The following is a 23,579-nucleotide window of genomic DNA, read 5'->3' as shown; positions in this document are numbered from 1 at the left end:
TGTGTGTTTGTCCAGCCCCCTGGAGCAGCAGAATTTGTGGAATGTTCTAGAATGTCAGTGCTGGACTGAAGCTCAGCTCTTATTACTAACAGGTGAGTACTGCACCGTGCACGTCTGAAAACACACACACACACACACACACACACACCCATTGTTCCACACACACACACACACACACACACACACAGAGAGTGAGAAACACGTTCACACTTTCACTTCAAGGCACTTATTCAAACACACATTCATACACGTGTACAAACTCACATGCTCCCTCATGAGCTTAAACTATAGACATTACATACAGCACACATCCAGATATGCCCAGGCATACATATACAATCTCAAACACATACTGTATTTATACCACATAATCAATTTAAAAATCACATTCACGTGTATCTCTCCATAATAGATACAATACGTTCTTCAACAGTCGTGTGTGTGTATATAAACATTATTTCACACAGACACTCTTACACACACATACATGTAAACACTCACGCATGCATTCTGCAAAGCATTCATCAAAAAGTAAGGAGTATATGTTGACATTTTTTATTTAACAAGGCAAGTCAGTTAGGAATAAAGTCTTATTTACAATGACGGCCTCCTGCAGGGACAGGGGATTAAAGAAAATAGGACAAAACACACATCACGACGAGAGACAACACTACATAAATAGAGACCTAAGATGCCAACACAGCATGGAAGCAACACCACATGACAACATAGTAACAACACAACATGGTACAAACATTATTATCTCAAAAAAAGGTTCCTCTATTTCACTCTTCCCCTGCCTATCAAAGTATTGTCTTCAAGTGAAGCGCAGAACACTGGTACGGGTGCTTGTGGATACAATCCAAGCTGCACACCTGTGGAGGGAAGAGGGGGGTAGATTTCTAGGACATAATTGTGTACCTGTCTGTGCCTGTCTGCCAGATTCTCCAGAAGACAGTCATAATCACTAATAACCTTGCCACTAATCAGAAAACACAGCTGGTTCAGATATCATATACGTCAGCATCATAATTACAACCATTTTCCATCAGATGTGGTCTGTTCTACTGCCAGAAGAGGGAGGTCAGAGAGGTGCCAGTCCAGCATGCAGAGTTTATTTGAGGATAACAGAGTACCGTCATGGTAGGATGAGGGACTGCAGTGGCCATTGAGCAAATTTCTGTTAGAAATGATCATTGAGAAGCAACATTCCTCCATTATGCAAAATAACCACTGGAAGTCTGGGACACTGACTGACTGCTGAAGAGGTGCACAGCTCACGAGGCACTAAAGAGCTACAGCATCTGCTGGTTTTCATTACTTTCTGGCGCTTACTTGCTCAATAGATTTATTGGAGGGTCCATTCATGGTTTCCAAGGTGTTCTTCAGTGGCTTATTCAAAGATTGGGACAAAACCTGAACACTGGCCCTGCCTACATATATCCACTTCCACCGAGCCATATTCCTTCATGTGGTTCTTTATAGATATTCCACTCACTTAAGAACAGCCACTGTGAACTGACACCAGTGATGCATGTGTCACTATTTGCAACATTTTACTATATGCTTATAAAAATGTTACTTTCAGGAAGTTTAGAAGTCAAATAACAAAAACACTTTTTCGGAGAGAAAACAATGAGATCTGATAGAAGGTGCATATGAGTAAAACCATTTTTTCACAGAACATATGGCCATGATATATGCCTATGTCATGCCTATGCAGTGTTGTATGACCGGAAAGGGAGAGGGGCTCAATTTGCTGAAACACTGATAAATTCAGACCTGCCAAACGCATTCACCCCCCTCCCGTTCTCGGTAGTCCAAAAACACAGCGGGACTCCTGTTCGGAGGCACAGCCGCGCCTATACCCAAATCCAGCGCCTATACCCAAATCCAGCGACTAAAGCAAAGGCGAGAACTTGGAACGTACAGCTTCACGGAAAAGACATAGCCTCCCGTTTTTGGAGAGGAGAGGTGTAAACAGACTCATAAGGGAAGGGATAGAGCACGGAGGGGAGGGACCCAGTATGCTGATGGACTTAGAGACCGATAGGGTTTCTAATGCGCACTGTCTTCTCACTCCTCTCCATATCTGTCCGTCTCTCACTGGCGGAAGATGTAATTGTTTTCTAGGACTAGGAATTATATCAAGGGTGAATCTTTGCCTCAGCTGAAAGCAGTTATATTTTCAATTTCCAATGATCAACTAGAGCGTATCCTCCATCGTCTCTCCGGTCTCCTGCGGGACGGGTGGCAAGAGAGGGTTGGGAGAGACGGGTGTTGAAGCTCTAGTGAAGGGTCTCAGCAGAATATTGCTGCTTTTTGGTGGTTCCCAACGGTAAGTAAACATTTTTTTTAAAATAACAGTCTATCCAGACACAAAGTTCACATTTTTTATGCTTTTGTCAGTCTCGTAGAGTTGCCACAATTTTACAACAAAATGTCACGTTGCAAACAGGGCCGTAGCTACATAGGTCTGAACCTCTGACATTTTTTTTTGTAAAAATAAAATACTAAAATACATAAGGTGCAATTTCGAAACATGGTTGTGCATGAGCAGTTTTCCTCTTGTTATATGTCACTGACAGTCATTCAATTAGCCCATGTCAGTTCAACATTTTTAGATTGGTAAATTAGTCTAGTTAGTCTAGCCAGCTATCTTAACCTGTAGTAGGCCTAATCACGTGCCCAGAGGCCCTGACCTCCAGGGGGGCCCCATTGATTTTGTTAGTCACTCTCACTTATATCATATTAACATGGTATAAGTCATGGCAAAATGTGTAGAATTGCAGGAAATTGGCTTTAAAACTGTGAAACCTTCTCTCCACCCCTTTGTAAATTGTGTAGAATTGCAGGAAATTAGCTGTAAAACTGCAAAAACAACAAAAATTGGTAAAGCAAATGTACTTGTTCACCTTTTGTTAATAAAATACCTTTTCTGCTAACAGATCCCTCTGTAGGTATGAAATTATACTTTTTATTCCCTTGCTGAGTTAATAGGTTAATGGGTAGTGGGTAATTGTATAGCTGATATACTACGTGTTTGTAGATCGACTGAGGTGACCAATATGCTAATTTCTGGGTTAATTTTTGCTTGTTTTTTGCTGTTCTCCAAATATAATTTTAGAAATGCAGTAAAATGAGCTTAAACTTTCCTAAAATGTATTGGATGAGGAAAGGGGGAACCCTTCACTCCGGGCCTCACTAAAACTCAGACCCTGGCTAGAACCCTGGTTGCAAACTGCTTTCATTGAGAGCTGTAATTTGTCCTTCCTTTTGACAAGCACATTGTAATTGTTTCCTGTGGTTCTGTTCTGTGGAGCTGTCTGATGATTATCATTTGCTGGATTTAATTAGCCTATTTGTCAGTTATTTTGCTATACACTGTAGCCAAGTTCTTAGAAGTGTGGTTAAGCATAATACATATCTTATGACCTGATTATAAACTAGGCCCTTAGAGTCAAAACGTTTATTCCTTTAAGTGATTAGACCTATAAAGGCAAATATCTCCATAATTACATTAGTGCCAAAAAAGAGCTGGAATGCATGAAATAGCCCATCTGTAGAATTAGCACTTATTAAAATTTTCCACAGCTTCTTGTGCGCATTTCTTCTTGTCATGCCCTCTCTCCCCAATCGCCTCTCACGCTCTCTGTTTTACAGCCACAGGGCATTTGGTCGTTGGACAGCGATATCGAATCCTTCAGGAATGTTATTTGCCTGAAGGCACAGCAAAATGCCCTCAAAGGTGACACATAAAACGACATGGAAAGGTTTGCAGCCAAAAGGTTGTGACCAAACAACTTTATAAGAAACAAAATATACTTTTTTTTGTAGAAGTTGGTAAGATGACGAAACCGACCTACGCAGCTTTAAAATGAACTAGAAATAAGTTTTTGTGGACGTAGTTTATTAGAGTAAATAGGTATTAAGCAGACATCTCCGTCTCTCCCACCTCTACCTCTTGGTCTCTCTGTCTTCTACTCTCTGCTGGGCCACTTTGAACCAAGTGGGCTAAAGTGCCTAGGGACAGTCTACACACTCCTTGCACAGTTGTCACATTTTGCTGCCATAATAAATCTAAAAAAGGATTACAATACATTTTTTCCTACTGATCTACACAATCTGCTACACATTTTAAATTGTCAAAGAAAATTATAGAACACTTTCTAAATTAATAATATATAAAACAACGAAAATGTCTTGATTGTGTATGTCTTCACACCCCAGAGTCAATACTTGGTGGAATCACCTTTGGCTGCAATTACAGCGGTACATCATTTTTAATAAGATTTTACCAGTTCTGTACAACTCTTAAGGCAATATACACTGAGTGTACAAAACATTAGGAACACCTTCCTAATATTGATTTGCACCCCCTTTCCCCCTCAGAACAGCCTAATTTCATTGGGGAATGGACTCTACAAGGTGTCGAAAGAGTTCCACAGAGATGCTGGCCCCTGTTGACTCCAATGCTTCCCGCAGTTGTGTCAAGTTGGCTGGATGTCCTTTGGGTGGTGGACCATTCTTGATACACACGGGAAACTGTTGAGTGTGAAAAACCCAGCAGAATTATAGTTCTTGAGGTTTAAAAATATTTCTTTAACCTGTCTTCTCCCCTTCATCTATGCTGATTTGAAGAGGATTTAACAAGTGACATAAATAAGGGATCATAGCTTTCACCTCAATTCAACTGGATAGTCTATGTCATGGAAAGAGCAGGTGTTTTGTCAGTATTGTTTGTACACAGTACAAATCCAGTGGTGGAAAAAGTACTCAATTGTCATACTGGAGTATAAGTAAAGATACCTTAAAAGAACATTACTTCAGTAAATGTGAAAGTTACTCAGTAAAATGTTGCTGTCCTGCCTGAGCATTCGAAATGTAACAAGTACTTTTGAGTGGCAGGCAAAGTCTATGGGTGTAAAACGTACATATTTTCTTTAGGAATGTAGTGGAGTAAAAGTTGTCAAAAATATAAATAGTAAAGTACCAATACCCCAAAAAACGACTTATGTAGTACTTCAAAGTACTTTTACTTAGTTACTTTACACCAGTACATCTATCCTTTGTTTTTGTTAAATTTGTTCAATCTCAGTAAATTTGGTTGGGATTCATGGACAGCAATATTGATTGTCAAGCAGATTTAAGTCAGGACTGAGACTGGACCCCTCATGAACACTCAACTCCTCTTGGAAAGCCATTGTTCTATACATTTTCTTTGAATTTCTTTGACTGTAGATCAGTAGGAAGTAAATCTAATGTAATCCCTTTTTAGATTAAATTTTAAGCCAGCCAAATGTGACAACTGTGCAAGGGGTGTGTAGACTTTCACCAGGCAATCCTTCACTATTGTTCTTCTTCACAGGCAATGCCAGAGCCAATTCGGCCATGTGAGCATAGTGCAGATGATTAATTGTTTAAATGAATGAGTGAAGAAGAGGATACAGAACAGAATGCTGCAAAACTGCAACAGGATGTATTAATTAAAGCTATGCATATACAGTGGGGCAAAAAAGTAGTTAGGCAGCCAAGAATGCTGAGTTGCATCCAAAGAACACCATACCTACTGTGAAGCATGGGGGTGGAAACATCATGCTTTGGGGCTGTTTTTCTGCAAAGGGACCAGGACGACTGTAAAGGAAAGAATGAATGGGGCCATGTATTGTGAGATTTTGAGTGAAAACCTCCTTCCATCAGCAAGGGCATTGGAGATGAAACGTGGCTGGGTCTTTCAGCATGACAATGATCCCAAACACACCGCCCGGGCAACAAAGGAGTGGCTTCGTAAGAAGCATTTCAAGGTCCTGGAGTGGCCTAGCCAGTCTCCAGATCTCAACCCCATAGAACATCTTTGGAGGGAGTTGAAAGTCCGTGTTGCCCAGCAACAGACCCAAAACATCACTGCTCTAGAGGAGATTTGCTTGGAGGAATGGGCCAAAATACCAGCAACAGTGTGTGAAAACCTTGTGAAGACTTACAGAAAACGTTTGACCTCTGTCATTGCCAACAAAGGGTATATAACAAAGTATTGAGATAAACTTTTGTTATTGAACAAATACTTATTTTCCACCATAATTTGCAAATAAATTAATTAAAAATCCTACATGTGATTTTCTTGATTTTTTTTCTCATTTTGTCTGTCATAGTTGAAGTGTACCTATGATGAAAATTACAGGCCTATCTCATCTTTTTAAGTGTGAGAACTTTCAGAATTGGTGGCTGACTAAATACTTTTTTGCCCCACTGTACCTAGAAGTGTCCCCCCCAAATCATGGCACATATTTTATAATTTGGTTTCTTGTGCAAAAACAGCCTGCTATTTCAATTATTTTTTAAGACATAACAACAGGCTAGGCATATGTAACTGAACTAACAGAAATAATTTCAGGTGGTTATAACAATACATGTTTTATGCTCCTTAAGGTGCAATCATGTGGCAAAGAATTGTGATTTGCTGTGCTCTGCTTGAGCTCTGTTCGGCGGCACCGCCCGCTCACATCAACCGTCTGGCGCTGTTCCCTGACAAGAGTGCTTGGTGCGAGGCCAAGAACATCACACAGATAGTCGGGCACACTGGCTGCCAGCCTCGCTCTATCCAAAACAGGTCAGTATGGAACACACACACACACACACACACACACACACACACACACACACACACACACACACACACACACACAGACATGCAGAGGAATTTCATACTATTTTCAAGAGTGTGACTGACTCACTTTAAAAATGAAAACCAGGAATGAAGTTTGACATTGAATGGCCAAATTACCCAAATAGCACTATAATTTGAATGTACATGGGTCACCTCCAAACAGAATCAACGCAGCCATAAAATATACACATACTGTATATAAGCTGAATGGGGACATCTCCCCCCCCCCCCCCCCCCCCCCCTCTCTCTTTCCTCCCTCTCTCTCCTATCATCTCAGGGCATGTCTGGGGCAGTGCTTCAGCTACAGCGTCCCAAACACCTTCCCTCAGTCCACCGAGTCCCTGGTGCACTGTGATTCCTGCATGCCTGCACAGACACAGTGGGAAGTGGTAGGTTCGCGCACACGCACACACACACACAAACCCCAGATAATGTAACACAACTCTTTTAATATAAACACATGACCACAACTAGGGCTGTGGTGGTCACGTCATTTCCTCAGCCGGTGATTGTCAAACAAATAACTGTCGTGATTGACCATTAACAGAAACACATTTAGCATCTCTTGGCTTCCACACACCTACAAGCCACTGATGTAGACCTTTGTAACATCTGCATTTTAAAAAGTCTAAAAAATCCATGTTATATAGAATATACAGAATAGCATACTATGAGCTGTCCTTATGGTAGGTCCTGATCTGGCTATGACATATGGCTGTGGGCTACACTAGTTCATTTAGCAGACAAGATTAGTTTAGAATTTCATGGCATTATTTTAAAGTATGAAGAATACAATTGAATAAAATAGAAAGGATATTTTCTCCAAAGGATTTGAGGGAGTTCGCAAATGCAGCTATTCTGTGTTGAGCGTTAATAAAGAAACAGGCACTCCTATATGCTTAATTTAGAGTTATTTATGTAACTTCAGTTGTTCTACAAACTTTGGGCTATATTTTTTTTAATACATTGTAAGGCTGCAACTAGTGATGATTTGAAAAAAGTTGTTTGAAAGGCATGAGCTCTGCTTTATTTTTGCGAAGGCTGTACACACTTTGTCAGTCTCTCATTCACAATTTGAGAAGCACTTGATGATGCCTCGAATTTCCCGGCAGAATCCCCTTAGTATGGCCATAATGCACCCTAAAGAAATCCAGGCAGCCCATCTCCCTAAATGCTGACCACTCCAAAGCACCTCTCATCTCACTCACACCGCTCTCCATCACATGATCGGGTCTTTCTCACAGGCAACAAGTGAAGACAGACAAATTGGGGACGCAACTGCGCACGTCTTTATCCAATTCCGAGGTGCATGTTGAAGATATTGGAACAACTGTCCACATTTACTTTCATCAGCCAACAATATGAGTAGTCCTAATGAACAGCAAAAGCACTAGCCTATGTCAATCTACTACCCCCCATTGTACAAAAGTTGACCTATTTGCCTGCAGCATACCACCCTGCATACCACTGCTGGCTTGCTTCTGAAGCTAAGCAGGGTTGGTCCTGGTCAGTCCCTGGATGGGAGACCAGATACTGCTGGAAGTGGTGTTGGAGGGCCAGTATGAGGCACTCTTTCCTCTGGTCTAAAAAAAATATCCCAATGCCCCAGGGCAGTGATTGGGGACACTGCCCTGTGTAGGATGGGACGTTAAACGGGTGTCCTGACTTTCTGAGGTCATTAAAGATCCCATGGCACTTATCGTAAGAGTAAGAATTCCCAATCTGGCCCTCAAACCATCACGGTCACCTAATAATCCTTATTGCTTCTTGACACACTGCCCGCTTAACCCGGAAGCCAGTCGCACCATTGTGTCGGCGGAAACACAGTACAACTGGCGACGCTTTTGCGTGCATGCACCCGACCGCCACAAGGAGTCGCTAGAGTGTGATGGGACAAGGACATTCCAGCCTGCCAAACCCTCACCTAACCCGAACGACGAGGGGTCAATTGTGCGTCAGCTCCATATGTGATCCACATAATCCTGCTGTCTAAGGTCTCTCTTTGATAATGGAATGCACTTTTTCTGGATTGTTATATATTGGCTAAAAGCAGTTATGTTCCTCTGTGCATAAAAGCTTCTCAAGACTCATTTATTTTCATGGTCTCCATCCATAATGGTGCATTGTCAAATTATTTCAGATCCCGCCTATTGTTGGTTTGGCAGCTATGTCAAGCATGAATTCCTAAAAGCACAACATGACTCAGGGATACATTGTTTGAAGATGGATACTGAGGCTTTGTCAGACTGTAGGAGTGTCCAGCAGTAATTGTCCATTTTTTTAACCAGGCAAGTCAGTTAAGAACAAATTCTTATTTACAATGACAGCCTAGGAACAGTGGGTTATCAGCTTTGTTCAGAGGCAGAACAACATATTTTTACCTTGACAGCTCAGGGATTCGATCTTGCAACCTTTCAGTTACTGGCCCAGTGCTCTAACCACTAGGCTACATGCCTTTTCCTGAGTGTGTGTGTGTGTGTGTGTGTGTGTGTGTGTAATGCATTGTACGTTGTGTGTGTGTGTGTGTAATGCATTGTACGTTGTGTGTGTGTGTGTAATGCATTGTACGTTGTGTATGTGTGTAATACATTGTACGCTGTGTGTGTGTGTGTAATGCATTGTACGTTGTGTGTGTAATGCATTGTACGTTGTGTGTGTGTGTAGGTGACTCTAGAATGCCCGGGCATTGAGAACACTCCTCGTGTGGATAAACTGGTGGAGAGGATCCTCCACTGCAGCTGCCAGTCCTGCAGTAAGGAGGGAGCCCAGGAGGGGGCAGTGATGCAGCTCTACCTATCAGAGAGCGCCCAGGACCCTCCTTCCTTACCAGAGAGCCACCACGGCGGCTCACCCCCTCACTCCCACACAGACACACACTCTCAGCATGCTCACAAACACACAGAGCCACACCAGCACACACACACATCTGATGGAGGGTAGGTCGCTCGATCGCCGCTGACACTCCTCTCTCGCAGTTCCCGATTCTTCTCCCAAATCACTCCACAAGTTGTTTCTTATACACACAGTTACAGTATGATGCATTTCCCTTCTTTTCGATTCAGCCACTGTTTCTTCATTCAACACCTTTAAAGCACTTTGAAAATAAAACCTCACTTAACATGACAATGAAAACGGCTTATAAAAGCACGCACACAGAAGCTCAGCTCACATGCTGTACTCTTCACAAGACAACCATAGTATAAATTAGCGCATTTAAACTCACCAGTTTATACATTGTTTGTCATCTAACTTCTCTCGTAGGACAACGAATATCACAATCCTACACACACTCAGGCATGCACTCTGACACAGCTATAGACCTTTGAAGCTGTAGACTTATTTCTGTTCATCTGGCGTGAATTTGTTTTTTAATCATAGAGCCACAGTACAAACTGTACAGTTTCTTGACATAATGTCTCTCACTAATTTGCATTAGTATCTGACCTAAAGCTATATGTTCCAATTTGTGCTTCTCATACGAGAATAAAGCTCTTTTTGTTCAATCTTATCAATGAAGCTCTATCTGTAGTGATTTATTTAAGGCTTTTGTCTGTTATTGTCATCATGTGGTGGGAACATGATCTTGGACTAGTCAGCTGCCTATGTTCATATATAATAGATTTGATTATGCTTCTCTCTGCTGTTTTAAAGAGGTACTGCAGAGGGCAACTTGATAAAGATGCAGCAGCATGCGCTGTGTTTTATTTAACTAGGCAAGTCAGTTAAGAACAAATTCTTATTTACAATGACGGGCTACCCCGGCCAAACCCTAACGATGCTGGGCCACTTGCGCCGCCCCTACAGGACTCTCAATCACGGCCGGTTTTGATACAGCCTGTAGTGACACCTCTAGCACTGAAATACAGTGCCTTAGACCAATCGGGAGCTGTACTGGTGTGTATATCATTTCAAACTAAAAAGTCGAATGATCACAAGAAAGAAATGCAGCATTTGGATACAGAATACCATTATCCCAGAAACCTTAGACCCACTCCAATTTGAATACCTCCCCCACAGATCCACAGATGATGCAGTGTCTATTGCACTCCACACTGCCCTTTCCCACCTGGACAAAAGGAACACCTAAGTGAGAATGCTATTCATTGACTACAGCTCAGTGTTCAGCACCATAGTGCCCTCAAAGCTCATCAATAAGCTAAGGACCCTGGGGACTAAACACCTTCCTTTGCAACTGGATCCTGGACTTCTTGACGGGCCGCCCCCAGGTGGTAAGGGTTGGTAACAACACATGCGCCACGCTGATCCTCAACACAGGGGCCCCTCAGGGGTGCGTGCTCAGCCTCCTCCTGTACTCCCTGTCCACTCATGACTGCACGGCCAGGCACGACTCCCAACACCATCATTAGATTCGCAGATGACACAACAGTGGTAGGCCTGATCACCGACAACAACGTGACAGCCTATAGGGAGGAGGTCAGAGACCTGGCCATGTGGTGCAGGACAACAATCTCTCCCTCAATGTGATCAAGACAAAGGAGATGATTGTGGACTACAGGAAAAAGAGGACCGAGCATGCCCCCATTCTCATACACGGGGTTGCAGTGGAGCAGGTTGAGAGCTTCAAGTTCCTTGGTGTCCACATCACCAACAAACTAACATGGTCCAAGCACACCGAGACAGCCATGAAGAGGACACGACAAAACCTATTCCCCCTCAGGAGACTGAAAAGATTTGGCATGGGTCCTCAGATCCTCAAAAGGTTTTACAGCTGCACCATCGAGAGCATCTTGACTTGTTGTGTCACTGCCTGGTATGGCAACTGCTCGGCCTCTGACCGTGAGGGTAGTGCAAATGGCCCAGTACATTACTGGGGCCAAGCTTCCTGCCATCCAGGACCTCTATACCAGGCAGTGTCAGAGGAAGGCCCGAAAAATTGTCAAAGATTCCAGCCACCCTAGTCATAGACTGTTCTCTCTGCTACCGCACGGCAAGCGGTACCGGAGCACCTAGTCTAGGTCCAAGAGGCTTCTAAACAGCTTCTACCCCCAAGCCATAGGACTCCTGAACATCTAGTAAAATGGCTACCCAGACTATTTGCATTGCCCCCTCCATTCTCCACACCACTGCCACTCTCTGTTGTCATCTATGCATAGTCACTTTAACAACTCTACCTACATGTACATATTACCTTACCCCCGCATATTGACTCTGTACCGGCAGCCCCCTGTATATATTGTTATTTTTTACTGCTGCTCTTTAATTACTTGTTACTTTTTATCTCTTATTCTTATCCGTATTTTTGGAAACTGCTCTGTTGGTTAGGGGCTTGTTTCACTGTAAGGTCTACTACACCTGTCGTATTCGGCGCATGTGACTGATAAAATTTGATTTTATTAAAATTGGATTTGATTTGATTTGAGAAGTGTTCGGATTTGAAAACAAGTTACAGAATTTTACATCTCTTTACATTGGTTACCTTTCAATCCCCAGTCCTAATCTCACCTATTTAAATGTACTAACACCATAGTGTTTCAGATTTTCCCTCAAGTGCAGAGGTTAAGGCTGTGCGTGTTATAATTCTAACTGTGGACTATAGATTTGAGGGTTTTGGCCATGTTTGCATCTTCACTACTCTCTGCCTACAGCAGTCACAATGGACATGTTGTTCTCTAATAGAAACCCTTGGCTAGTAAGTAACATACAGATCAAACACACAGAGAGGACTTTCCCCCCATTTTAACCAATACCAAACGGCAGGCATTAAAACTACACAAAGTATTGTAATGTAAATGAATGTAAATTCCCACTCCTTTTTCTCCACCAGCTAAGTGCTTTATTATCTGAGTTTGAGATCATATGGACAATGTTCCTGTTTCTACCTTTATGAAGGTTAACTCTCATCTGATAATTCCATCACTGAGTGATTTTGACCTATAAAGCCACTAAAATATAAATCTTCCCAATGAGATGTCATGGCAACCCAGAGTGGCGTGTTGTCGATAGATGGAGTTGGTTAGAGTGACTAAAAGCCTGAGGAAGAAGGAGTTCAGAGAGAGAGAGAGCGAGTACAGCTTGAGCTCGTCCATTAGTGCAGCTCTCTGGTCTGTCTGTTGGTAGAGCTCAATAGAGTTTAAAATACAGATAGTGAAGGGGATCAGTGGGGTGTCTGAGGTCAGGGACAGACAGAGGTTACATTGACCAGAGAGATCTATTCCTGGCTGATATTAAGTTACAGTAACTTATGGCTGCTTTGCATTACAAGAAAAAGGAATGATTAAACACCGGTGACTGTGTGTTTTGACTTGAAACTGTTCAAACCTTTCAATGGACAAATAAGCATGATTTGGTAACGAACAAAAAAGACCAACCATGTTTGAAACCATAACCAAACATACCAGCAGATGTCAGTATGACTGCATTGAGAAGTTGTCCTGACTATCAGTGGGAGAGGACTACACAGGGTGGTTTTTCCAGTAAAAGGTCCTGCACCAGAGAGAGAGAGAATACTCCAGGGAGAGTTTTCTATTCATCATTTGTCAACCATGTCATACCATCAGTTTAACCTACTCCCCAGCTGGGCCCGGCCCAGTCCTACAGACAGCAAGGGAAGTGGAGAGAATGTGGAGAGAGTGACAGTATGTGTGTGTGTTTGTTTTTTTGTTTGGGAGGGACTGGTATCGGCTACTGTGAGACATTAAAGAGGGTGAGCGGTGTATGGTCTCCGTAATCTGTCACATGGGGATAGCCCAACCCAGACCTCTCTCATCAGAGAGGTGCGTAGGACAGCATCATGTCTGGCTGATAGAACCTACAGGGATTATTAATCAAGCCCTCCATGTCCCATCTGTAGGTTAACAGTACCAGAGCCTGTACAGGTAACACTGCCAACAAGCAGCCTATGTCCAAGAGATGGGTGAGTGCTGCTTTGCCTGGCTTTGGTCTTCTGATGTTGCATCACTGAGGGATTTGTGCTTATATGATGGCGCTGTTACCAAGGCTTTTGGTTAACAAGGATAATTAACATAGGGATGCAATAATGCATTACATGAGAGTAAGTTTATGATGCTCCAAGTAAACTTGGCTAAAAATTTTTAAAAATAAGTAAAAAAAAAAAAGTTAGATGAGCTTCCAAAGTAAGGTCAAACGTTGGGAAAATCGGATTCAGCTAAAAGAGAAGAGAACATCATTTAAACAGGAAAATAGTAATAGGGTTTATGGTATGGTCTGCTCATCCCGTTATCTCATTTTCACTCCACCGCTTGCATGTGAAGTCACTAATGTTGAAGAGGACAGTGCGCCGTGTCCAATTGTGCTGAGGTGGACTCTCTCAAACTCTCTCTCTCTCTCTCTCTCTCTCTCTCACTCAAACACTAACATAGTACACATACTCACAGCATGCGCTCTGCGCACCGCTCTGATCTATACACACTCGAACGCAGCACACAAGCATCGCTGTGCTACTGTCTTGGAAAAGGCAATAGGTGCGCATCCTATGAAGTGCTGTTTTGTTTGTTTTTACTGTTCTCAGCAAACGAGGAAATATCATCTTATTCTGACATACTCTGGAGTTTGGAAGCACCTGCTCCTGTTCTGGGGTCAACAATTTCAAAGGAGACTTCTGAGGCATAGCGACAGAGACACCAGAGCGAGGTAAATGTGAAAATATATTTGGAATACAAATCTGCTTGGATTGTTGTATTTTGTGAAATACTATATCTTAAGTATGATGACAGTGTTGAATTTTAAATGTGTTATTTATAGTTGTGAGTCCCACTGGGGACAGACGTCAGTTCAACGTCTAGTTTTGATTTACATTTGGTTGAGCTGCCAACAAATGTAAATTCAACTTGAAATCAACCAACAATGAATTGGATTTAGGTTCAAAGTTGATGATTTATGTTGCAAATCCAATCCGTTTTCAACATCATTGCATTGAATTTTTTGGTTGAAATGATGTGGAAACAACATTGATTTAACCAGTTTTTATCCAGGGGGTGGTGCTGCTGCTACTAAGAAGCCCGGTCGGTGAAGGGGTGGGGAGTGGCGGTGGATCGATCGCTGTTATCAATTCCACTGAGCGCAGGATGGGGTGGGGATAGGAATGGGACTGGGCGGGGTGATGAAAAGAACGATGATATATCGGACACAAGTTAAATGTATCTGGGCGTGATGGTAAGGGTAATTGGGTCCTTTTATGAGTCCTTATTATGTTTTGTGGAACAACAATATGCTGTACCTTGTTGTTTTATCTCTCTCTCTCTCTCTCTCTCTCTCTCTCTCTCTCTCTCTCTCTCTCTCTCTCTCTCTCTCTTTCTCTCTCTCTCACTCACGCATGGGAAACATGTTTACATATTACATATATATACAGTGTTGTAATGATGTGCAAATAGTTAAAGTACAAAAGGTAAAATAAATAAATATAAATATAGGTTGTATTTACAATGGTGTTAGTTCTTCGCTGGTTGCCCTTTTCTTGTGGCAACAGGTCACAAATCTTGCTGCTGTGATTGCACACTGTGGTATTTTATCCACTAGATATGTGAGTTTCTTAATATTCTGTCACTGTGTACTCCCTGTTTAGGGCCAAATAGCATTCTAGTTTGCTCAGTTTTTTTGTAAATTCTTTCCAATGTGTCAAGTAATTTTCTTTTTCTTTTCTCATGATTTGGTTTAGTTTAATTATGTTGATGTCCTGTGGCTCTGTAGGGTCTGTTTGTGTTTGTGAACAGAGCCACAGGACCAGCTTGCTAAGGAGGCTCTTCTCCAGGTTCATTTCTCTGTTTTGTTCATTTCTCAAATTATTATGGAAGGTTTGGGAATCTTTTCCTTTTTAGGTGGTTGTAGAATTTAACAGCTTATTCTGGATTTGATAATTATCAGGTATCGGCCTAATTCTGCTTGCATGCATTATTTGGTGTTTTACGTTGTACACAGAGGATATTTTTGCATGATTCTGCATGCAGAGTCTCAATTTGGTTTTTGTCCCATTTTGTGACTCCTTGGTTGGTGAGCGGATCCCAGACCTCACAACCATAAATGGCAATAGGTTATATAACTGATTCAAGTATTTTTTGCCAGATCCTAATTGGTATGTCGAATTTGATGTGCCTTTTGATAGCTTAGAAGGCTCTTCTTGTCTCTCAGATCGTTCACAGCTTTGTGGAAGTTACCTGTGTTGCTGATGTTTAGGCCAAGGTATGTATAGTTTTTTGTGTGCTCTAGGGCAATGGTGTCTAGATGGAATTTTTATTGTGCAACTGGACCTTTTTTGGAACTCCATTATTTTTGTCTGACTGAGATTTACTGTCAGGGCCCAGGTCTGACAGAATCTGTGCAGAAGATCTAGGTGCTGCTGTAAGCCGTCCTTGGTTGGGGACAGAAGCACCAGATCATCAGCAAACCGTAGACTTTGACTTCAGATTCTAGTAGGGTGAGGCCGGGTGCTGCAGACTGTTCTAATGCCCTCGCCAATTTGTTGATATATATGTTGAAGATGGTGGGGCTTAGGCTACATCCCTGTCTCAACCCCCAGCCCTGTGGAAAGAAATATGTGTTTTTTTTGTCAATTTTACCACACACTTGTTTGTGTACATGGATTTTATAATGTTGTATGTTTTTCCCCCAATACCACTTTCCATCACTTTGTATAGCAGACCCTCATGCCAAATTGAGTTGAAAGCTTTTTGAAATCAACAAAGCATGAGAAGACTGCCTTTGTTATGGGTTGTTTGTTTATCAATTAGGGTGTGCAGGATGAATGCGTGGTCTGTCGTACAGTAATTTGGTAAAAAATACTATTTGACATTTGCTCAGTACATTGTTTTTGCTGAGAAAATGTATGAGTCTGCTGTTAATTATAATGCAGAGGATTTTCCCAAGGTTGCTTTTGACACATATCCCCCACGGTAGTTATTGGGGTCAAATTTGTCTCCACTTTTGTGGATTGGGGTGATCAGTCCTTGGTTTCAATATTGGGGAAGATGCCAGAGCTGAGGATGATGTTAAGGAGTTTAAGTATAGCCAATTAGAATTTGTGGTCTGTATATTTTATAATTTAATTTAGGATACCATCAACCCCACAGGTCTTTTTGGATTGGAAGGTTGTATTTTGTCCTGTAGTTCATTCAATGTAATTGGAGAATCCTGCGGGTTCTGGTAGTCTTTAATAGTTGATTCTAAGATTTATTTGATCATGTATATGTTTTTGCTGTTTGTTCTTTGTTATAGAGCCAAAAAGATTGGAGAAGTGGTTTATCCATACATCTCCATTTTGGATAGATAACTATTCGTGTTCAACATAATGAAGGCGTAGGCTCAGGTTTTCTGGGTCTCTATGTTTTTGGTTGGATAGGTTTCTCAATTTCCTTCTTAGGTTTTTGCATTCTTCATCAAACCATTTGTCATTGTTGTTAATTTACTTATGTTGACATTTTTTTATTTGATAGGGAAGCTGAGAGGTTAAAAATACTGTTTAGGTTTTCTACTGCCAAGTTTACACCTTCACTATTAAAGTATAACCTTTTGTCCAGGAAATTGTCTAGAGGGGATTGAATTTGTTGTTGCCCGGGCGGTGTGTTTGGGACCATTGTCATGCTGAAAGACCCAGCCACGATTCATCTTCAATGCCCTTGCTGATGGAAGGAGGTTTTCACTCAAAATCTCACGATACATGGCCCCATTCATTCTTTCCTTTACAAGGATCAGTCGTCCAGGTCCCTTTTCAGAAAAACAGCCCCAAAGCATGATGTTTCCACCCCCATGCTTCACAGTAGGTATGGTGTTCTTTGGATGCAACTCAGCATTCTTTGTCCTCCAAACACGACGAGTTGAGTTTTTACCAAAAAGTTATATTTTGGTTTCATCTGACCATATGACATTCTCCCAATCTTCTTCTGGATCATCCAAATGCTCTCTAGCAAACCTCAGACGGGCCTGGACATGTACTGGCTTAAGCAGGGGGACACGTCTGGCACTGCAGGATTTGAGTCCCTGGCGGCGTAGTGTGTTACTGATGGTAGGCTTTGTTACTTTGGTCCCAGCTCTCTGCAGGTCATTCACTAGGTCCCCCGTGTGGTTCTGGGATTTTTGCTCACCGTTCTTGTGATCATCTTTACCCCACGGGGTGAGATCTTGCGTGGAGCCCCAAATCAAGGGAGATTATCAGTGGTCTTGTATGTCTTCCATTTCCTAATAATTGCTCCCACAGTTGATTTCTTCAAACCAAGCTGCTTACCTATTGCAGATTCAGTCTTCCCAGCCTGGTGCAGGTCAACAATTTTGTTTCTGGTGTCCTTTGACAGCTCTTTGGTCTTGGCCATAGTGGACTTTGGAGTGTGATTGTCTGAGGTTGTGGACAGGTGTCTTTTATACTGATAACAAGTTCAAACAGGTGCCATTAATACAGGTAATGAGTGGAGGACAGAGGAGCCTCTTAAAGAAGAAGTTACAGGTCTGTGAGAGCCAGAATTCTTGCTTGTTTGTAGGTGACCAAATACTTATTTTCCACCATAATTTGCAAATAAATTCATTAAAAATCCTACAATGTGATTTTCTGGATTTTTTTTCTCATTTTGTCTGTCATAGTTGAAGTGTACCTATGATGAAAATTACAGGCCTCTTTCATCTTTTTAAGTGGGAGAATTTGCATAACTGGTGGCTGACTAAATACTTTTTTGCCCCACTGTAGGTATCACACATGAGGACATTTTTCTCTGTTGAGATAATTTCCTTATTCATTTCTATACAGATGTAAAATGTTCCTGTTTTAACTAATTTAATAGAGTGTGTTAGGTCCGCTCTGTACCAAATTAAAATACAGCCTAACTCTCTACCCTGTTTCACACCAGGTAGTTTGATAGATGGGACTACCAGCTCTCTGTAACCTAGAGGGCAACTAGTGGGTCCATCACCTTTATACCATGTTTCTTGTAGGATGACAATGTCTGTATTTCCAATTTCTTTGATGAAGTCTGTGTTCCTGCTGTTTAGGCCCTTTTTTATTTATTTTTATTTCACCTTTATAACCAGTTAGGCTAGTTGAGAACAAGTTCTCATTTGCAACTGCGACCTGGCCAAGATAAAACATAGCAATTTGACACATACAACAACACAGAGTTACACATGGAATAAACAAAACATAGTCAATAATACAGTAGAACAAAATAAAACAGAAAGTCTATATACAGTGAGTGCAAATGAGGTAAGATAAGGGAGTTAAGGCAATAAATAGGCCATGGTGGCGAAGTAATTGCAATATAGCAATTAAAACACTGGAATGGTAGATGTGCAGAAGATGAATGTGCAAGTAGAGATACTGCGGTGCAAAGGAGCAAGATAAATAAATAAAGACAGTATGGGGATGAGGTAGGTAGATAGATGGGCTGTTTACAGATGGGCTGTGTACAGGTGCAGATGACCTCAGACCTTGTATATTCTAGGATGAGATAGGAAAGCTTTGTGTTCCAAAGTGTATAATGTTGTTTTTGTGTGGTTTAGTCACAGCTCATGCAGCCTTACACCAAATCCATAATTAATGTTTCCTCTCTCAGAAGTCTGTTTTAAAGCTGTACGTCCAATAGCATTAATGGTTTACCATTAGTCACAAAGCTGTGTGTTGGTCCGTGACATCCCAGTGGTAAACACATTAACGTGTGGGGAAACATAGGACAATAGGCAGGGGATTGCAGGAAAAGTAGGATTACGCTACATCCATGAAGAATGACATTGGACGATTCACTCTCCTACTGATAAAACTCCATTGTTAAATATATCAATGTATTCTCTCTCTCCTCCTTTCTCCTTCCATCGCTCTCTCCCCATCAGGATGTGTGGGGTGGACGTGGACCTGGATGAGGGGGGCTCAGGTGATGAGGAGAAGGAGCAGGAGTTCTGGGTGGGGGAGGGGGTGAAGATGCTGCCCCCTCCCCTGGCCCACAGTGAGGGCAGCGCGTGGGGCAGCCGCCGGGGCAGGTGTGGCTGTGTGGCGTGCGGGGCGGGGCTGCTGTTGTGGAACGTGGGCGTGGTCCTGGTGTGTGTCCTGGTCCTGATGGCCGTGTTCACCCTGGTCCTGCTGCCCGCCTCGCTGCTGCTCTACGTCGGCTTCCTCTGCCACTCACGGGTGAGTAGTGGGTTGCTCATAGTGCCACTCAATGTCTCTAACACAACCTTTGACCATCAGAATACTGTGGTAGGATTTTATCTCCGAATTGAGGTCATAATGCTTAGCTTGCTAGATTTCTCTGATTAGCTTAGTATGTTGCTGCAAGTATGCTACATTTTACTCTTTGCTTCAAGTCAGGACACCAGTTGTATCTTAGAGATATTGTCTCATTTGTCAGACTACTGTAACACAATAATGATTTCAAAACATTACAACTTGTAACTCAAAGTTTTATTTACAAGATTCTCAGTTCAAACCGCCATGTTTTCAAAAGTTGTGCATCTGTTAAACTCCGCCCATTGACCTTTTAGAAACCAATCAGATTTGTTCTGCCCTAAACCAATCAGATTCTTTCTGCCCTTAGAACAAAGTTGACTACACTTTATGTCAACCTGCGTTACGCTTGGCAACCCTTAATAAACCAGTTAATAACAGCTTATTTGCATATGGAACCAGCTAAAATAACATAATATTAAGAACCCCACTAGTGGATAACAGTCTGCCGTGCCCCAACATGAAAGTGTTTCAACATGAAATTATATGAACGATTCCCTTCTGCTCCACCCTAACCCAACACTCTAAAAGTATACCGAGCTTGCACAAGTATTTAAAGAGTGGTAGGATTCAGTTCTTGTCGCTCATGGCACAGAGAACACCCTGGACCAGAGGAAAACACACTCAGGGTGGGACAGGACGTCCAGGTTCAAGTATCTGTCCAAGTGGGAGTATGTACTGTGGATTATGAAGAGTGCAAGCGCATAACCCTGGGGCACACCCTGTGTTTCTTCAGCAGTACATGGCACAGGCACTGGGAACACCCAGGGACAGACAGACACACCACTACATTTCTGGGTAAGATAGGGGTTGGCAGGGAAGTCCTATCAGCCTCGCCCTTCTTTAGACATCACCCGGAAGCTGACATCACTTCATTGGCCTATAGGCAACATTAAAGTGAGAGTTGGCTTTAAAATCAAAGTTAGTGCAGATCTCATAATGGTGGTTTAATGTCAAGATGAGACCACATCTCATGCCATCTCTTATGTAGATCCGGCTCTATTCCTCAATCACAAATGAATGGGAAAGGGAAGCATATTGCTGGATAGACAACATGGCCTGGAGGCATCTTGGCATTAGAACACTTTTGAGGTCTTAAAGCATCTGACAAACTTAATTTTAATTTAGAACTTAACTATCATTGTAGGCGGACTGTAGAACACACTGGACTACAACATGATTATGATGTGCTGAGAAGCAAACTGGTTTTTGTAGTAAACTGTCATGTTAAGACCACCTTTAAGAAGAGACTGTGTCTAAAACAGGATTATGATGTGCATTCTGAGGCAGTCAGTAAATGCTATCACTCTCATAATGATGCTAAAGTGTACTCTAAGATATACAACAGTGGCCTTGCTTGTCTCCATTATCGATGTTACAGTGAAATATGGCTCTATTCTAGGTTTAACCTTTTACAGGTGTTTGCTAACCTTTTAGAAATTTGGAAGAATTTTGTGTACGATCACACTGATTTGTCTTTCTTTGGAAAGTTGCCATTTAATGAAATCAATAGCAATCCTAAATATCTTAAAACACCTTGAAGACACTGGTATTTTCAAGGTGTTTTCATTTCTACATCTTCATTAGTGATGGCTGGGGAGGATGTACCATTATACAGAATGTGAGTGCTATTTTTAATGTGTAGCTTAATGGAATGTTGTGAACAGTACTATATAGAAGACAACAGGTTCCAGTATAGACCCTTGCTGCCTGCCAGAGTTGGGGGTGTCAATTAACAGTTTGTCTTGGAGAGGTCCCTCTCTGTGTAGCTGTATCCCTCCTCTTCCCTCTTGCTGACAGTGTGTATATAGTATATCACCCATTAGCATTGCTTACAGGTTTTTAATCAAGTCTAGCAAGCAGAGCAAGGGCTCCACTCTTATCTCTATCTGTCTCTCTCTCATCCCAGTCTCTCTCCATCTTCCTCCATCTCTCTCTCTCGCTCTCTCTCTCTCTCTCTCTCTCTCTCTCTCTCTCTCTCTCTCTCTCTGTGTGTGGCACTCACAGGTAATTGACAGCCTAGGGGTTTTATTGGCAGCTGCCTCTTATCTGAACATTGAAGAGAAACTGGGAAAGAGTCTGTCACGCCCCACTACCTTCCCCCATATGGTCCCTCTTGCTTGCTCATGCGCGCGCGCACACACACACACACACACACACACACACACACACACACACACACACACACACACACACACACACACACACACACCTCCTCAGTTCAGTTACAGATAAAGCACCAACATTTGCTTCACTAACAAAAACAACTCAGAAACACATACTGTATGAATATAATTGTCCATATCTTTGGAGTCTGTTTCTGTCTGAATGTTACATTAGTCTCCCTCTTCACCCCCGCAGGTCCTAGACTCCCACTCTCCTTTCTGCCGTTACCTCGACGACAACAGTTGCTCCGCCCTTATTATCCTGGGCTTCGTGATGATGTCACCGCTGGTGGTGGTCGCGGCAGCCATCTTCTGTGGGCTGCTCCGGAGGCTGCGGCTCCTCCTGCTGTTTCAGCCAATTACACGCGCCTGGTACCGTGGACCGGGCTTGGACTGGGGAGGCGACGTCCTTGCTTGGGTCTGATTGGACCAACACTCTAATAAACCAGTTGTCTAAAAGTTTAATAGGTCAACGGTCAAGAGAGAATCCAGTCCTGGAGAATCACTGTGTCACCTAATGTATTTAGTGTCCCATTAAACTGTAGTGAATGTCATACAATCAAATGGATATAACGGGAACCAGTACAATTATTTAAAAACAGAGCTTGACATGTTAACAAGGCAGTGGTTAGGGGACTATTGCTAGTCAGAGAGGAGGCAGTGGAGGTAATGGTGGGATATACTAGCAGCTGTTCTCTGTGAATTTGTATTTGTTATGTGTATTTATATTTTTCTGTTAACATATAGTTGTGAACATGATGTAGCAGATAAACGAAGCAGTATTGCATAAACTATCACTCAAATGTCTAGAATGGAAGGAAAATATGTTTACAATCTTACTTCATTTGACAGATGTTGTTCATTCTATTGATTTCATTATTTTCACCATCTGGGTTAAAGGGCAATTCTGCCACTTTTCAAGCTCATATTCATTATCTTCAGCACCAAACCAGTATCTAAATCAAATGGTTGCATACACATATTTATCAGATGTCATTGCGCGTGTATCAAAAAGGTCCAACAGTGCTGTAATAGTGTGAGTGTGTCTGAATAATGATGAGTGAGAAAGTTACACGCACAAATATCATACACCTCAAAAATGATAACTTCCCCTGTTATAGTATTTGTGAGAGGTTAGCATGTCTTGGGGGTATGATATTTGTGAGTCTGTCACTTTCTCACTCATCATTATTCAGACACACTCTCTCAGACACACACTTTAAGTATTAAGGGTGATAAGAGGGAGGGTTCCAGTACAGTGGGTCTGCAGTGGCATGATGTTTGATAGTCATCTTCAGACTCCTCATTAAACTTCAAACTCTCCAACTTTAGATGTACTGACAAGTACATGCACTTATTCATTTCCCCCTGATGTGGCCCAATTAACTGGGGTTTAATGTGACCAATTTTAACACTGAGTAGCTTAATAGAATGTTCTCTTTTTTTACACTCAGGGCTGTTACTGTAACACACACTGTTAAAATAAAGTGCTTTGTAACGCTAAGACGAGTGGCAACTGAGCTGCCACGACCTTAAAGGAGACGAAACCTTAACTTTGCTGGATTATTGAAACACA

The 23,579-nt window shown here is 42.1% G+C and overlaps 2 protein-coding genes across 2 annotated transcripts; both read left to right on the top strand.

The window, feature by feature from the left end:
* The first annotated feature begins 1,808 nt into the window (after positions 1-1,808).
* LOC139414335 (neuroblastoma suppressor of tumorigenicity 1-like) lies at positions 1,809-10,177 on the top strand. Its single transcript, XM_071162252.1, has 4 exons — positions 1,809-2,338; positions 6,427-6,607; positions 6,942-7,053; positions 9,329-10,177. The coding sequence occupies exons 2-4, from the start codon at positions 6,435-6,437 to the stop codon at positions 9,602-9,604; spliced, it is 561 nt and encodes a 186-aa protein (XP_071018353.1). The 5' UTR covers positions 1,809-2,338; positions 6,427-6,434; the 3' UTR covers positions 9,605-10,177.
* Positions 10,178-14,061: 3,884 nt separating this feature from the next.
* On the top strand, positions 14,062-22,769 carry LOC139414334 (transmembrane protein 88B-like). The gene is made up of 3 exons (XM_071162251.1): positions 14,062-14,275; positions 19,448-19,742; positions 22,200-22,769. The coding sequence occupies exons 1-3, from the start codon at positions 14,118-14,120 to the stop codon at positions 22,425-22,427; spliced, it is 681 nt and encodes a 226-aa protein (XP_071018352.1). The 5' UTR covers positions 14,062-14,117; the 3' UTR covers positions 22,428-22,769.
* The last annotated feature ends 810 nt before the right edge of the window (positions 22,770-23,579 follow it).

The sequence above is a fragment of the Oncorhynchus clarkii genome, chromosome 7, assembly GCF_045791955.1.
Source record: "Oncorhynchus clarkii lewisi isolate Uvic-CL-2024 chromosome 7, UVic_Ocla_1.0, whole genome shotgun sequence".
Taxonomy (NCBI): Eukaryota; Metazoa; Chordata; class Actinopteri; order Salmoniformes; family Salmonidae; genus Oncorhynchus; species Oncorhynchus clarkii.
Note: the sequence above shows the minus strand (reverse complement) of the source record. Positions and strands in the feature narration are given on the sequence as shown.

Coding starts and splice junctions, on each gene's coding strand:
- LOC139414335 (XM_071162252.1), top strand. CDS start 6,435: ATGTGGCAAAGAATTGTGATTTGCTGTGCTCTGCTTGAGCTCTGTTCG. Junction 6,608..6,941: donor CCTCGCTCTATCCAAAACAG/GTCAGTATGGAA, acceptor CTATCATCTCAG/GGCATGTCTGGGGCAGTGCT. Junction 7,054..9,328: donor CACAGACACAGTGGGAAGTG/GTAGGTTCGCGC, acceptor GTGTGTGTGTAG/GTGACTCTAGAATGCCCGGG.
- LOC139414334 (XM_071162251.1), top strand. CDS start 14,118: ATGAAGTGCTGTTTTGTTTGTTTTTACTGTTCTCAGCAAACGAGGAAA. Junction 14,276..19,447: donor GACAGAGACACCAGAGCGAG/GTAAATGTGAAA, acceptor TCTCCCCATCAG/GATGTGTGGGGTGGACGTGG. Junction 19,743..22,199: donor GCTTCCTCTGCCACTCACGG/GTGAGTAGTGGG, acceptor TCACCCCCGCAG/GTCCTAGACTCCCACTCTCC.